General features: G+C 39.7%; 1 protein-coding gene across 1 annotated transcript in view; it reads left to right on the top strand.

Annotated features, from left to right (window-relative positions):
* Positions 1–16969, top strand: part of NSF (N-ethylmaleimide-sensitive factor) — a gene marked incomplete at its 5' end in the record, with an annotated part of 59917 nt that overhangs the window by 16889 nt on the left and 26059 nt on the right. Inside the window, 3 exons of the mRNA XM_010289825.1 lie at positions 10663–10862; positions 12740–12905; positions 13515–13589. Coding sequence (XP_010288127.1) covers positions 10663–10862; positions 12740–12905; positions 13515–13589 — 441 coding nt within the window. The remainder of the gene's footprint in view (positions 1–10662; positions 10863–12739; positions 12906–13514; positions 13590–16969) is intronic.

The raw sequence follows: 16969 nt of genomic DNA, 5'->3' as shown, positions 1-16969 counted from the left end.
GGAGGTTCTTTAGCATTGTGAACATTGGTGATTCTGTTATCTTTCACATAATGCTTGACTTTTAATAATCTTTTGACTGCCAATGGAAATAAATCCTTATCTGGATGAAGATTGAGGAAGGTGTCTCGAAACAAAAGGGGCACTCCTTTTTAGTGCTGTCCATGAGGCATTGCTGTCATGTGAATGATACGACTAAGGAAGGAACTTTACACAGCAGGGCACTGATGGAGGTAGGATAGCAGTGACTCTTTCTGAAGGACAGTCCTACAAAAGCTGTGTTTCTAGACGATCGTCCTTCTTTTCATGCCCTTTCCAATCTCTGTGACATCCAGCTCATAGTAAAGCTGTGCAACCTCGTGGTGAACTGCAGACTGGTTTTGGTTACTCTTTGTTGCAGTTCAAAGCATCCTCTTCCTCGAGCTAAAGCTCTTCCTTTTTTTTGATAAATATTGTATTTTTTCTAAACTGTTCCTGCAGACAAGCCCTTTCTTCACGTCTATGTTAAATGCTGTTTTTTCTGCTGAGACTTTAAATTCAGCTCATTCAATGGCTTGTGCCATTGCCCAACATTAAGATTGCTGAATACTTTTCTCTTCTTTTTCTTTCCTCCCTTGACTTCAACAGATATTTAGCCATTTGGACTAAAGTTTTCAATACTTGGTGCCTGGAGCTGTAAATTTCAGCAAAACTGAAAAGCATTTTCTCAGACCTGAAAAGAAAATGCTAGTACTGAACTCTTGTTTTTTTCTTTAAAGAACACTCTAGTGTCTCCATGCATTGAAACACAATTTTGATTTTCATCAGGGAAGTGATTTTTATGACTTACATGGCACATTAGTTGTCATAGAGGCTGTTGAAAAAGCAGATTCTGTATGTATGTGGTGGTGTTACGGTTTAATAACAGGTATAGAAATGTTTGGTGTTACAAATCACATTCCTTTTGAGAGGTTGAAATGGAAAACCCAAATTCCCCATCATCTCCTGATACCATCAATAAGTAGGTTAAGTCAGACTTTTCCAAGGTGATTTCTGTTCCCTGGTGATCTTAACTTGTACTCTGACCTCTTGGGATCAATTGGTTACAGTGCTCTGTATTTTTGAAGTATGGTTCACTATATAAAAGTGAAATATTAACAAAATACAAGATGAATATTCAAATTAACAGTTACTCAGATATTATTTCCTTTCTTGGATTCTGCCTGTGAAGTGAAGGCTTGTCTTTTAATTTATCTTAAAAATTAATACATTAATGTTCTTGAAGTACGCAGCTAATATAAGAGAAGAAGAATAATGGAAAAGATCTCATCCAGTCTATTCTTAAAATAGGGTAATTCTAATGAAAAATTGGTATCAGACATGTCTAACCTGTAACTGAGGTGACAGAAATTCCAGAACCTCTCAAGGCAGCCTGTTCCACTGCTTAGAGCATCTTTACTGTCAAAATTTTTCAAGTGTTTATTTTCAGTCTTGCAGCAGTTCATCATAGACTGTTTATTTCTTTTATGTTTTTGGATGAGGCTTTTACATACTTGTCTGTTTGTGTTTCTCTTCAGTATTCTCAAGGCTAGATCTTGGATTCTTAAACCATTTCTCATAACCTCTAGATCACTGATCATTGTTTCTCTTCCCTTGGTCATTCTTCACTGCATAGAAGTGTGATGACCAAAACAGGGCATGGTAACTGAGAAGCAAATCAATTCCAGGACAATTGTCTATGCCTCGGTGTATGTGCCTGTTTATAATCCTCAATATGATGATTTTTTTGTTTTGTAACATGCAATTAATTATTCCTACAATGTGGAAACTTGTGCATCAAGTTACATTGTTTTTAAATGAATTTAACCTGTTAATACATTAATCGTCAATGTATCTGTAGATCTTGGCATTGTAATATGCAGATTTAATAAGTGCATTCTGTTCCATCTTCCAGGCTATCAAGTAAATCCAGGATGGATCCTTTCTTGTTGTGCTTTAAAGTTTGTGGTTTTTTTTCCCCTCCACTTCTTGTCTACCTTTAACTTCGTTCAGCCTGTGTTATTCCTACATGTTTATGAAGATGTATAAGACCTATTTATATCTTTTATGAAAGTCTAAATCTCTGTCTATTCCTTTATGTGTTTTCTCAAACGCCTTGTGTATGACCTCCTACCCTTTCCTAGAGGGAAGTTGTCTCAGACTAGCCTAGTAAATTCCTTTTGGCTATTTCTTGTAACCATGTTTTCTTCTACCTACTTAAAAAGACATTGTGCCAGAATTTTCCAGGAGTTAAGTTAGTGATAGGTCTGTACCACGCAATCAGAAAATAATTGAGGTTAAAAGGGATCTCTTGAGATTTAGTCCAACCCTGTGGCTCCCTTCCTTCTTCCTTTATAACATTATGGATGACATTCACTTTCTTTCCCCCAGTCTCTCAGCCATCCTGTCCAAGTTCTCAGTGACTTTGAGGTGATTTCACCCACTCTAAGTGCTCTTGGGTGAAGTTCATGTCCTGGTAATCTGCAAATATCTAATATTCTTGTGAGCTGTCTCTTGTTCTTTTCCTACGCCTATTTCTTGCCCATTTGTGACTGTTGTTAATATTAGCTGCCACATAACACATGAAGTCTTCATTCGTGTAAAAACGTATTTAGCAGTTTGAAGTTAGTGTTTTCTGTTGTTAGCTCTTCTTTATAGAGAAGTGGACTAATGCTTTCTGGGGTCTTCTCCCCCTAATGCGATTATAAAGTGAAGTTCACTCCTCACTCTGAAGCCTATGGTTGCCTTTGGCCAGTGAGGCTGAATCTGGTCACTTAACTCTTCCTCCACATATCTAAGAAGACCTCTGTGTGCAGTTGTTTTGGGGAGGACAGCTAAGAAGTCTCTTGACATCTGTCTTTCTCTCCGCCTTCTTAAAACCATAGAGATTGAGTTCAAACTACCCAAGCTTTCCTTGTATTATAGAAGTTTGAAGGAAGTGAAGAAACTAGTAACATGAGGAGAGGTGGTGTGTGGCTGGATAAATGGTTGAAGGAACAATAGTAGGAAGAGCTGGTCTGCACACAGTGGAGGAGAGTCACAGAGTTCTCTGCTGTTCAGTGTGTTCATGAATGACTTGCAAAAGGAAGCTGTTGAAATGAATCTAAACTGAAGACTGAATTGCAGTTGGGGTCTGGTGGATGCACCCATGAGTGCTGTGGAAGCTGGCCCATGTCTTTGCAAGGCCACTGTCAAATCTCTTTGAAAGATTATTGCAATCAGGAGAAGTTCCTGAGGACTGGAAGAAATCAAGTGTCACTCCAAGAGGGGCAAGCAGGAGAAGCCAGGTACTACAGGGCCTGTCTGCCTCACCCTCAGTCTCTGGGAAGGTGATGGAGCAACTAATTAAGGAGACCATTTCCAGACAAATGAAGGATGAGAATTTGATCAGGAGTAGTCAGCATGGATTTATGAAGTAGAAATTGTGTTAACCAACCTGATAGCATTCTACAATGAGATGACTAGCCTATGGGATGAGGGGAAGGCTGTCGATGTTTATCTCAAATGTAATAAGGCTCTCAACACTGTCTCCCATAACAGCCTTATAGAAAAACTGATGGAAGATGGAGTAGGTAAGCGGGCAGCAGTGTGAACTGAAAACCGGCTCAACTGTTGGGCTTGAAGTTGTGGTCAGCAGCACAAAGCCCATACGGAAGCTAGTCACTAGTGGTGTTTAACCTCTTCATTAATGACCTGGATGATGAGATGGAGTGCACACTTAGCAAGTCTGCAGACAGAAAACTGGGAGGAGTGGCTGATGTGCTGGGCAACCTGTTTTAGGTGAACCTGCTTTGCACAGTGAGCTTAGACAAGATGATCTCCAGAGATCCCTTCCAACCTCAACGCTTCTGTGGTTCTGCAGAAGGACTTTCCAAGACTGAGTGACTCAGCAATAAAACAGCAAATGAAACATGTTGATCAGTGAAAGATGATGTGCATGAAAATCACACCTAGTAAAATCCTGACTCTGCTGCTTTTTTACTTGAGCAAAATTTTGGGGCTATAGTAGATCTACAAAAACAATTGCTCGAAGGCTCAGTAGGGGTCAGGCAATTCCTACTTGAATTTGATAATTAGTAATAAGAATTAAATAAAAAGCCCACAAAATAGAACATAGTTGTGCCAAAACGTAAATCTATAGTTTGTTCACATATTGAATTGCTGGACACAGTTCTTGGTCTTTGTATCAGAAAGGATTCAGTTTACTGGGAGAACTTTGGAGGAGGACATCCGAATGATCGGATCAGAAAAGCTTCTGTACACAGAGTGAATTGACGTGAAGATCTTCAGCCTTGGAAAGAGACCAGTGGGAGGGGTATGAGAGAGAGGGCTTCAAAATTCTGCATGGCCAGGAAAGAAAAATGTTCTCTTTCAACACAGGAACGTGGAAATGTGACATGAAGGTTGCAGATGGCAGGCTTGGAATGAAGGGAAGGGGCTTTCCACCAAATGTGCTGCAAGGAATTTCTGTGTTGATGGCCATAGTCATCACCAGATACTGAGAGGACTTTTGCTCTTACTTCATATGGCTGCAGTTGAGGTGTTAGCAGGCATCATCACCACTGCTTGGCAACCAGAGTTTTTCTCTAGCGGGAAAACCAGGCCTTGAGACATTCCAGTGACCCTGTTATGTTGATACTTGTTTACTCTGTAATGTTCTGTGGGTAAGTGTTCCATAAGGCATTTACAAATTACATCGTGTTGACTTTCTAAGTAGACAGAAATGATCCAGCTTTATTCCAAAAAGTAGAAAACGCTGATGAGATTTATGGCTATTAACATCCAGGTGGGATATGACTGTAAACATCAGCTGCTGTGTTTAGCAATCCATCCAACAGCTCTATGTAATCTTCATCTTAAATTAGCTACATTTTTGCTTCTATTAAGAAGCAGAGACATTTACTCTTTTTTTGCTACAGTGATGACTTCTAAAGATTGATTTGTTTTGTATATACTCTTACCAAAATCCCTTTTTTGAGAGTCATGATTTTGTTTGTGTAGCCAAAGGCATTCCGTTGGAAGCATCTCTAAAGCTGATTTATTTTCATTTTTATCACATTCCATCAGAAATTGATAAATGTCCTGCCATTGTCGTAAATCTAGTTATTGCCTCCTTGTATATATGCGTGCATTAAACTTTTTACATCCAAACAAGATACGATGAGAAAGCTGTTTTCAAAGATCTAGGAAGAACTTACTGACTTGGTTGTCTTCTCTTTACAGTGGCAAGTGATTTGATAGATCAAAAAAACTGGCTGTTGAGAGTCCACTTAAAATCAAAACTTCTGTTTCAGGTGTAGCCCGTTCCCTGTCTCAGCTTTGAATTAAAAGCAGAAACAAGTTACTTCAGTCATGCTACTTGTTGGTGGTAGCACGTAAATCCTACAGGAAGATTAACTGGAAGCAGTCGTGTAGGCTGGAATAATGCTGGGCTTACAGGATGAGAGGAGGGGGAAATTCCACCCAGCTATATTTTTGGGGAAATTTTGTGTAGCAGGTGAAGTCTGGGAACCCTGATCTTACTCTAACCTGCTTGAAGATTAATGTGCAAAGATAAGCATCTCTCCCTGATGTGTTCAGGTTCGGTACTTTACTATCGGTGTAGATTCCCGGTAGGTGCATCTGAATGATACCATCACACCAGAATGCTTTGATTTTAATTAAAAGGGGAATTACACTCCCAAGTAGAAAATCCCTATTATACTAAAACATTTCTTCTGATCTTTCAAAAAAAAGTGAATAGTGAGAGTTGAACAAATAAATTTCATCTTGTTTTTAGGTAAGTGACATTCTGGTTCAAAACAGTGTCTGATTTCTCTTGGTAACACTAATAACTCTCTCATTCTTACCAGTTTTTATGATTTTTTTTCCTGGTATTTTGTGTAGAATGTTTTCCATATTGGTATATTTCAGTTCCTGTTATCATACCTATTCAGCCTCTAACTGTATGTCATTAAATTGCATGATTAAGTATCAAGTTACAGGACTGACCTTTGATTTGGAGTCATAATGGTAAACTTAACGAGTTAGAGATGTCTGCACTGCTAATAATTTGTGTTTATAAGATTCTCATAATAGTATTGACATTTGGGCTGCATTGGTGAAATCAGCAAAGTGGAGATAAACTTAATCAAAATTCTTGTGGAGTGCATAGGATCCCACTGTGATTTGAGACATAACATTTATAGTTTGTCATCACCTGTCTATTTTAATAAAGTCCTGCTTGTGTTTAAAACTTTAATTTTAGCCAGGTGAATATAGCTATACAGGGAAATCTCTACTGGCGTAGCTTGTGGCAATTTTATTTGAAGAGAACTAATTGCTTTGGTTTCAGGAATGTTCTTCCACCTGACTAAGACCCAACTCTCAATGTTGCCCATTCAGTGACAACAGCGGCTTGCAGCAGATGGTCAGTAATGTCCTTGATGTTCAGATGTGGGGGAACACGCATGCGTGTTGTTACTTGCTAAAGGCTGAGCATGGACTTCCCAACACTGGCTGAGCTTGTCTTGGTAAAGTTTGGTAGATGATACGTTGTCTCTGTGATCCTGCTGTGTCCCAGAGCTGGTATTTTTGCTCGAGGGATGAGTAGCTGGTGGCATAGGACAGCTGAGAAGTTGGGCAGGCAGCTGAAGCAGTGGCCTAGCTTTGACCAGCCGCCTTTATTCTTCCTGCAACAGTTCCTGTCCTTTCAGCGGTTCCTTTTTTTTTTTTTAAATATTTATCAGATAAGAGATGATGCTTCCTCATGATAAGCAAGTTTGAATAGGAAGAGGGGGAAAATCCGAGGAGGCTTTCTAAGCCACTTTGTCCAAAGTCTTATTTCCCCAGAGTCATCCAGCTGTAACACTGCCAGTTTGCCTTTTGCTTTCCATATGCTCCTGCTATGGGAGATGAGACTTAGGTGCAGTGTGTTAGCTCTTTGCTAAGGCTATGTTCATGCAGAGGGGAATATTTGGGCTTTTCAGTTCAGTTTTCTTTGGGCTGTAGAAGAGAAACTTCCAGTGGATATAACTAGGTTGTACCTCCTTCTAGGAGGGAGATTGTGAATTGTAGGAAAACTAGAAAAAAAATTAGGACTCTGTAGTTGTATTTCTTTTTTGAAGGTGTACTACAGGAAAATGATACTCTACAGTACAATTTTCCTGCCCCTTTCAGGATGCTCCCAGGCCTGTTTGTGTATATGTGCCCTGACTTGCCGGCAGCCTTTCGATAGCCTCTCTTGCTTGAGCAGAGTGGAGCTGTCTGAGCATCAGTTTGCTTGGGATTTCCCTTCAAAGCATCACTCATCATCGAAATCCTGCTTTGTGCTGTTTGGCTACATAGGTGATCATGTTCCTCCGTGAAACATGTTAACAATACCTTTCGTGACATTGATTTGACAGGACTAACTTTTAATTTATCTATGCCTCATTTGTTCCTATGTGGAATTTGTCTTTACTGACATGTATGTTGTTTATGTTTTTGACTCCTAGATGCCTGAAAGTTGACTAACGAATTCTTCTTAGCTAGATCTCTTGATTTTTGTAGTAAATTTCTTTATCTGCAGAGGAACCCAGAAAATTTTTTCAGCTTCATAACTGTGCTTATTCAATGCAGCACTGTTGCTCTCTGGAGTTTTGGCAGGGATCAGACATCTCTCATAGCAGTGTTCTTCTGAAACTTCATTTCAGCGTATGAACAACCTGAAAGGGCGAGCAGTGCATGCAGATAACAGAAATGATTTTGTATTGAGCAGTTATTTAGAAGGAAATCAATTCTTTGTCACTATAATATTTGGGAGTAAATGAAATCACAGTTGAGTATTGGTAAGTTAATAAAGGAGAAAAGTACTTGTTCTTTAAAGGCAGAATATTGCTGTGAGGACTGTGCAGCTGTGAGGACTCTGTTGCATGGGGTGAATTTACCACGTAGCTGAGACAAGCCAGAAACCAGAAGAGAAGTAATTCCACATGGGTGACAAATAACTCAATGTGCCCAAGATGGTTAAACTTTTGATGTTAGAAACTGAACTCCTGTCCTTTAAGTCTGAACTCTGTGCCATCAGTTTGCTGCTTTTTTTTTTTGCTTTTAATATGAACCTTAAGCACTACAGGACTCTTGTTGGATGGTTTGCATCCTTAAAAAAGTCAAACTGCAAGAATGTGATATAGAATGAGTGCATTATGAATGTCATGTACAGCATGGAACAATTTCCACTAATGTGTTGCCTTTTACCTCAAACAATTAAGACTTCAAGATTTCTAAGGGATTAGATAAAAAAATCCCGATGTTTTGTTTCAAGAAAATTTGTCTTAAAATATAGTGCTGTCTTGTGTTTCTCACTTGCCTGGAGCACATGTGTAGGGGTTTTGTGCAGCAGTGAGATGGAGCAAGAGCAAAGGAGAAGGTGCTCCTGAATTCCCTACCTCTGTAATTAAACACTTATGTTCAAAGTTGAGTTTTTTGTCAAGGCAGATTCCAAATGTGCTCTTTTCCCATAGGCTACAGTGGTTAAAGCTTCCTCAAAGCTTCTTTCCTTGGGATGTCCTCTCTGGTCTGGTCAGTGAGGATGACAGTGACATGAGTTATTACTCTAGAGGAAGGGCAGTAGATGCAGGAGTCTGTCAACTTGTGGGCGCTGTGTGTGTCCAAGATGGTCTAAAAGGACATCTTGAAGAAGAACATCTTGAGTCCATGTAGTCTGAGTGTTTTGCTATCTGCATGTCTGTCTGAGTGTTTTGCTATCTGCACGTCTTTCTTTTCCATGGGCAAAGTGAAGAGATATAGTGAGGAACTAATACTGTTTATTGGCTTGAAATTGCGTAGGAAGAAATAAACTGCTGAAATATCTGCTGTGTCCTAAATGTTGAAAAGAAATTTGTTTACTTGTAGTTTTGTGTTTACTCTTTGGTCTTCAATATCAACTGGAAAATAGAGAAAGGAGATCTGCTGGAAATACAAGGATCTAGACAAAATAAGTGATATATTTCTCTCTTCTATTTCCTCACTACTTGTGACCAGACAACATCCAAACTTGCTCTGCTCCTGAATCTGTCTTGTACATATCTTTTAAATTGGGCAGTATATAGCTCCTGTGTCCTTTCTTCTCTAGGTAACTTCTATTTACCTTCGCTGTTTTCGTAGTTAGATGCTTCTGCTATGAAACTGTGGCTTTCTACTCCTTTGAGGCTTTCCCTGAGACTGGTGCTCAGTTTTTAAAATGTGATGCTGATACATTACATACACATGCTGATACATACATCCTGCTCTCCTATTTCAGGATTTTCCAACACTAGCCCCTTCAGATTGCTCCCAGGAAACAGGTTTTGTCTTAATGCAGTTACTTTTTCTGTCTGGTTAGATCTTGTCTAAATGCTGGTGGTCCCATTAAATGAATAAAATAAACCTTGTCATAGATAGGTGCTGGTACCATGACCTCTCTTAGCATAGTGTAAGGCAGAGCATAAAATATTCAGGCATAAGGATATTCAGACAGTTGATAAAATATGTCTGGGGCTCACAAGCTGTATATCTAAAAATTCTTCAGGGAAACCTTACTTGTCCACACTGGGGAACCTCTATCAGGAGTTACTTGCACATTTAGGAAACTTGTGCCTGTTGCTACCTAGTACGTGCCCAGCATTAACTTGCATCCATTGTACCCTCTGTTTCCCTAGAGGAGAGAATTTAAATGCCAGTGCTCATGCACAGTGATCAAAGTCCTGTTATTTGAATAAATCAGAATTTTTCAGGTCTTTCTAGTTACAAGTCAAGCTTTTGGGGCTGATGGCTTTAGCGGTTCTTAGAAGCCTTTTTCAGTTTTCTCAGTTATTTGTCCTATAAACTTGGAATCAGAACTAGATGTATTATATGGGACTCGTTAAAGCCCAATATAAGGCTAAACATTTAGGCATTATTACATGATATTCCTTGTTTTCTCTTTCAAGAACCAGATTAATGTGTTTGATCTATGTCTACGCTTTGAGGTCACTGTCAATTGAGTATCTTTGAGGGTCTGATGCTTCATTTTCCTTACGTGTCTGAAAATTAAACTCAGTTGAGTGTGAAGGAAGGCTACCTTTGTAGGCATTGTGTAGGGATACACAATGTGTATACACATTGTGTAGGGATACACAATGCCTACAAAAAAGAGAAGGGAGAAATGAACCAAATGCAGTACATGCTTATCCTGAATTGCTGGGACATCTTTGCTTGGCGTTCAAGCTGTATGGTGATGTAAAAAAAGTATCTGCATCCCCTCACTACCTGGGGATGGTCAGCATCCTTGGGACCCACTCTTGGGTTTTGTAGAACTGAAAAATATGTTATTCTCATGTTTACCAAGTGATCTCTGCTGCTTTATACTACTAACCAGAAGTTACAACTCAGGCTTTCAGTCCTTAGCTATTAGCTTAGCATGCCTAATGCATGGGAGAGCATTTGTGCTGTTCTATGGGTTATTTTTCCTGGCTGTTGCCAGCTCATTGGAATGACTCTGATCCAGTCTGGCAATTCTGTGCTTGAATTTCACTGATAAAGGCACCAAGCAGAGCTAAGGCTAATGCACATCCCTACAAAAGCACCTGGTAAGCAGCAATTCCCTCTTTACTATATTGCTGTTTCCATTGTGAGTCTGCTTTCTAAACTTGTTCTCTCTTGTTCTAGGCTGCAAGCATGTGAAAGGCATTCTCTTGTATGGACCTCCAGGCTGTGGTAAAACACTTATGGCGAGACAGATTGGCAAGATGCTGAATGCCAGAGAACCAAAGGTGGTCAATGGTCCAGAAATCCTCAATAAATATGTGGGCGAATCTGAGGCCAACATCCGCAAGCTGTTTGCTGATGCAGAAGAAGAACAAAGAAGGGTAATGCAAACATAGATAAATAGCTTGGTCAGTATGAATGTGCCTAAAGAATGACTGGAAAGGAGGTTTATAATCAGAAAATTGCTACTTGCGTTAAAAGACTGAGTCACTGCTTAGCTTGTGATTATAGTTATTCCTAGCAAGTCACTGAATATTAGCGTTCTACAGATTCACACACTGTCAGTTGGAAAAAAAATCTTAGAACCTAAAAAAGTAGCCGGTCTTCTAGCTAGCTATGCTGAAGATGGACAGTTTGTTTAAATTCCATGCAGAGTTATTTTAAAGTAACACATTAGGGCCCATCCTGCTGTGCTTTGTCTATGTGGTGTGTCACTTGCTCAGAAAGTGCTTAAAAATGGGATTGCAAAAATGTTGCTCTTTCTTTTTTTTCTCTTTTTTTTTTTTTTTGTGGGGGAGACATAATTAATCTATTTGGATTTTTCTACTAAATTCAGGTGGCACGTAACATAGGATGAATTTAAAATAAGTTTTCAGGGTTTCAGGTTATTGGGTTACAGGCTTATTAGTATATTATAATCCTTGAAGTGTTACAATTGATACATCATTAATTTTTCTCAGCAGAAAACTAAAGGATGAGAATAGCATCTCAGAACTAGAGAGTATACATCTTTGAACCTGGAAGTGGAAATAAAGATTCTGTTTTTTCAAACTTGTTTTTTTATCCATTACTTTAGCTGGCTATCAAAAGCCCAATCTTTAGTTTGAAGGTGTGAATATTTATTTCATGTGTGCTATGGTAATTTACGGTAATTTTTCTCTGCTGTGGATCACTTAATCTTGATAAGATTTTTCTAGTAAAGAAACTACAATTTTGGGCAAGTCACAATTCAATATAGGGAAGTCTTTTCAGAAGACAATAGCAAAGGACATTGTATCCCTTAATTTTATTTATGCCTAACAAGACTGCAGATTTTGCTAATCGCTTGAAATCATTTAATTTTCTTCTGCAAAAGATTTATTAATCAATAAGTCAGCTTTGCATGGTAACCCGTACAGATGTAAACTATCTCCTTCTCTCTGGTTGTTGCAATATGACTGAAAGCTGTGAGCTTCTTTTCCTTTGCAATAACACACCTGTTAAAATAGACTTTATATTGGCTGGAGGGGATGGTCCTGATGACAAGTTGCGAGATTAAAAAGGTCTCGAAAAGGTTGGTATTGTAATGACTTGTGTCTGGGGCAGATTGCCAGTGACAGCACATTTACTCAGTGTTAACATGGTCTCCACTGTCCACAAAAGATGTTTTAGAGGTGGAATTTGAAGGGAAAAAGCTTCATAATACAGTCACAAAAAGTATCCTGTTCTCTTACCAGCTGCAACTGCGTCACCTTTGAGTGAACCTGGAAATAAGCAGTTCTGTTCCTGATTGGCACTGAACGAATGGACTCCTTAAAAATACTGAGAACAAAGCTACTCTGGCAAGCTGTATATTTACTAACTTCAGTACAACCTGGGGTATTTCCCACACTGGGTGCATCCCTCCACAGATGTGCTTTGTTCTCCGTCTCCGTTTTGGAGGGCTTTCCCAGATACTGAGTACTGTGACCCTTTCTGTGAGCTGTTTGTTCCAGCTTTGGGCTTGTGCTTTTCTTGTTCAGTCTAGTCTTGAAAACTTGAAACACTGCTTCTCTTACCAATGTCAGCTGTGGAATCCTATGTTTGGGCAAAGCCCACCAACCACCCCATTTGGAGGATGGCAAGATGTTATTCTGGAAAGGGGTCTGATACATACATAACACGTGATACTAACACTTGGAGGTATCAGTGTTCTGTATCTCCATGGCTGAACTTGTTGAGAAGTTACTGTTTTGTTTGGATTGCTTTCATATTCCTGACACATTTTTCTCTCCAATAGCTTGGAGCAAACAGCGGTGTGCATATCATAATTTTTGATGAGATTGATGCAATCTGCAAGCAGAGAGGAAGCATGGCGGGTAGCACTGGAGTCCATGATACTGTCGTAAACCAGTTGCTGTCTAAAATTGATGGAGTAGAGCAGCTCAATAACATCCTAGTGATTGGTATGTTGGTGCTTACTTTCTCTGTTATGGGGTCTGGTTGAAAACTGCTGATATTTTGCTCACTTAGGTCAGCTAAGATATCATTAGTAGTATGGAATCTGTTTGGATTGATCCAAACTGAATGACTGCTATTGAACACGCGTCAGTAGCAGATATAAAGGGAGATGGTGCTGTAATTGGCTGATATTGCTGCTTTCAACAATTTCCTCTTTTAGCTTTTGATAACAAGTGTTTCATATTTTAAGAAAACTTGTAAGGATTGATATGCCTGTTATGGTTGGACTCAGTGATCTTAAAGGTCTTTTCCAACCTAAATGGTTCTATGATTCTATGCGTTGGATGTATCAGCATATGAAGGAGTGAAGCTTCTCTAGCTGTGTTGTCTAGTTGTTCTGATGCCAGGAGCCCTGCAGATACAGTCACAGATACAGGTTTGATCCCTATTGCCCTGACTCTACTTCAGGGCATGACTTTTCCAGTATTTCTGGAGATGGGTGTTTCTTGAGCCTCTTAGAGGTATCTTCTTAGCTCTATAGACTGTATTCAGGAGTTGGAGACCCACTTAATAAGCTCAACTGCTGCTTATTTTGTTTTTGACTTTGAATTTAGGAATGACCAACAGACCTGACCTGATTGATGAGGCTCTGCTGAGACCGGGGAGACTGGAGGTCAAAATGGAGATTGGTAAGCAAGCTAGCAAATTACGTCAGCTCACATGTACTTGCAATAGTAAAGAAAATATGTATCACGGTGTGAACAATTAACCAGGATGGCATAGGTGCTAAATTTCATGCAGCTCCCTCCATAATATTACATGTAAGTTTAATCAGCTAATTAAATACCATTTTAGGCTTATCTACTGATAATTGCGTAAACAGCCATTGACCTGATATTAGTTTCTGTCCAGCAGAATGGATAGATACGGGCAGGCAGGACCCTGAATCTCTTGCATGAATGAAGGGAGCCAAGTAATGGCACCAGATCATTCCTAGGTGGAAACCACAGAATTGTTGAACTTGTAGAGCAGGCAAGTACAGCGTGTGAGCAATTCTTGGCTTGGAGGAAGTGCAGATCACTTTATTTGCATGAAGTTAGAATGGTGACTTTCAGTGCAGGAACTGCAAATGTTAAATTGGCTATTTAGCCAATTTCTTGGCCATTGGCTTCTGAAATCAGCACGTCAAACTTACTTGCATCAACAGAATTAAAAGTGGGCCAAAGAGCTTTGTTAGCCGTTTATTCTAGTGATCTGGGAAAGAATGTTATCTGTCAGTAACTTAGAAGGGACTTTTGTAACTGTACACATCTGCCTGACACCAATGCAGATTAAATAATGGAGTGTCTGATAATGTAGGAGTTATTAAGATATTAAGCCTGTATCATCTTAGAGTCAAGAAAACAAGTTTCTGACTTTGTATTTGCTACCAGAAGTTTGATCAGTAAAGATCATGGTGGACTCTAAAGGATGACTAGACTGTGGTGCTCAGTTCTGAGGTTAACAATTCACAGAAGAAAATTTGAATCCTCAGAGAATAGCCTGATTAAAAGCTTAATGATCCTGTCTTGCAGTAGAAAACTCAAATTGGTTGAGATCCATGTTTAATTTAAAGATTGGAAATGCAGTTTCAGATGTATAGTTTGGAAGAGCTCATAAAACATTTTCCCCTAACCTTCCACAGACATACAAATGTCACAAAACATGTTCTATACTCTGAGCTAGGCACTGACTATTGTAAAAGAAAAAGTTCTCAAACTGTAGTGAGTCACAAAAAAGGAACAGGCAAGGCCATGAGTGCTAATATGGTCTGTTTCCTTTCAGTTGCAGAAAATTAGATTTAAATGTCCATATAATCCTAAAAATCATATGATATCATACTAGAGAGGCAGGCGAAATTGTAATTGTCTATGCTGGTCTGAACTGTAGGGAAACTCTTGAAATCTGATCTATCAATGTAATCTGAAGAGCTCACTAGGGCTTTTTTCTCTTATCCTTAAAGGGTAACATCACTCTTTGAAAGAGCCAGAAACAGGAAAGAGTTTTTGTGATAGCTGAAAAGGAAAGATTTTAGGCAAAAGAAGGAATGAGGAAGTGAAGCTGATGACTACTGAGGCAGCGGCAGAGGTAACCCGGGCAGTGAGCTGATGCTCCAGAGTTAATGCTGTCCTTGTGTGCTGTAGGTAACAGTTTATTATCAAGCATTACTGCGCATGTAGCTCCTGCAAGATGTGAGGACTAGAAATGCAACCAGAGCACTAGCTGGGATTACAGAATCTTGTGGAGCACAGACAGCATGGATGGTTTCAAATACGCTGGAGACTTAAGACTAATACATTTGTTAGAATGCAGGAAAAAGAAAGAGACTTGTGCCTGTTCCTGGAACAATACACAAAAAAGGAAAATTGGGTGAAGAATTGTGTAGCAGAACATAGAGAATTATTAGAAGTCAGGCTGATGAATAGTAATGAGAGAGAATTAGCATTGGCAAAAACTGTAGCCAGATACAGTCTTTACAAACTAACACAGCTACAAGGAATTGAAGTAAAGACTCAAGAAAGAAAGTGTTTTTATGGTTAAAGAAGTGTAGCCACAGCAACAGTCGTCTTTGACTGAAAACAAATATCTAACAGCAAGTGTTACTAGTAAACACAGGTGAGATAGATTGTTTTGCAGGTGTAGTACTTGCATCATTAGTTCACAAAAATTAATTAAAATGAAATAAATTTGAGGGACTGAGCGAGGCATCCCTAGAATAAATTATCAGCTGATGAAGACTGAACAAAGCTGGGGACTCTGCACATTTTGAAATGTCTTTTCACAAACCCTCAATACAAATATTAATCAGTGCAAATTATCCTTGTAATAAAGGCTGTGAAGGTAGGTTGGAAGGTGAGCTAAAGAGCAGCATGGTTTTACCAAGATGATGATGTGCTAGACTGATTTGTTATGTTTTCTTTTAAGAAAAGCCTTTTCTGTATCTTCCATTATATGCATTTTAAAAGGGACTAGCTAAGGTGCAAGCTGGGAAATGATCACCTCAGTTGGAGAAAATGAACATTGTGTGCGAATGGTGTGGGTGAGGCGAAGAGTAAAGTCAAGACCCTGAGTTTTAGGAAAGTGAACTTTCAGTTGATTAAGTAATTGGTGGATGAGACTCCTGGGAAACTGCCCTCAGGGATAAAGGAGCAGAACAGAACTGGCAGCTCTTTAAGAACATTTTTCTTAGCATGCAAGAGGTCATGATTCCCACATGTAAGATATTGGGCGAGAAAGGCAGGAGACCAACATGGCTTGGTAAAGACCTCCTGGTCAAACTAAAGTGTAAACAGGAAATGCCCAGGCAGTGGAACCAGGGACACGTATCCTGCAAAGAATATAGGGACACTGCCTGGATGTGTGGGGATGGGACCAGGAAGGCTAAGGCACATTTGGAGCTGAATTTGGCAAGGGATGCGAAGAATAATAATAAGGGCTTCTAAAGGTGTGTTGACCAGAAAAAGAAGATTAAGGAAAATGCATGCCCCTATTCTCTCTCAATAGGTAAGACAGGAGGTATTGGTGGATGAAAAGCTGGACATGAGCTGGCAATGTGTGCTTACCATCTAGGAAGCCAAATGTATCCTGGACTGCATCAAAAGAAGGGTAGCCAGCCAGCTGAGGGAGATGATTCTCCGCTTCTACTCTACTCTTGTGCGATCCCCCCGGAACAATGTGTCCAGCTCGGGGGTCCCTAGCACAAGAAAGACATGAACCTGTTAGAGTGGAGCCAGAGGAGGCCACAGAAATGGTCAGGGGGATGGAACACCTCTCCTGTGAAGAGAGGCTGAGAGAGTTGCAGTTCAGCCTGGAGGGAAGGCTCTGGGAAGACCTTATTACAGCCTTCCAGTACTTAAAGGGAGCTTACGAGAAAGACGGGGACTTTACCAGGCCTGTAGTGATAGGACAAGGAGCAACAGTTTTAAACTGAAAGAGGGCAGGTTTAAATTGAATATAAGGAAGAAATGTTTTATGATAAGAGTTGTGAGACACTAGACCAGGTTGCCAGAGACATTGTAGATGCCCTGGC

This window comes from Phaethon lepturus, unplaced genomic scaffold, assembly GCF_000687285.1.
Source record: "Phaethon lepturus isolate BGI_N335 unplaced genomic scaffold, ASM68728v1 scaffold1496, whole genome shotgun sequence".
Lineage (NCBI taxonomy): Eukaryota > Metazoa > Chordata > Aves > Phaethontiformes > Phaethontidae > Phaethon > Phaethon lepturus.
The sequence above is the reverse complement of the archived record's forward strand: the minus strand, read 5'-3'. Positions and strand labels throughout refer to the sequence as shown.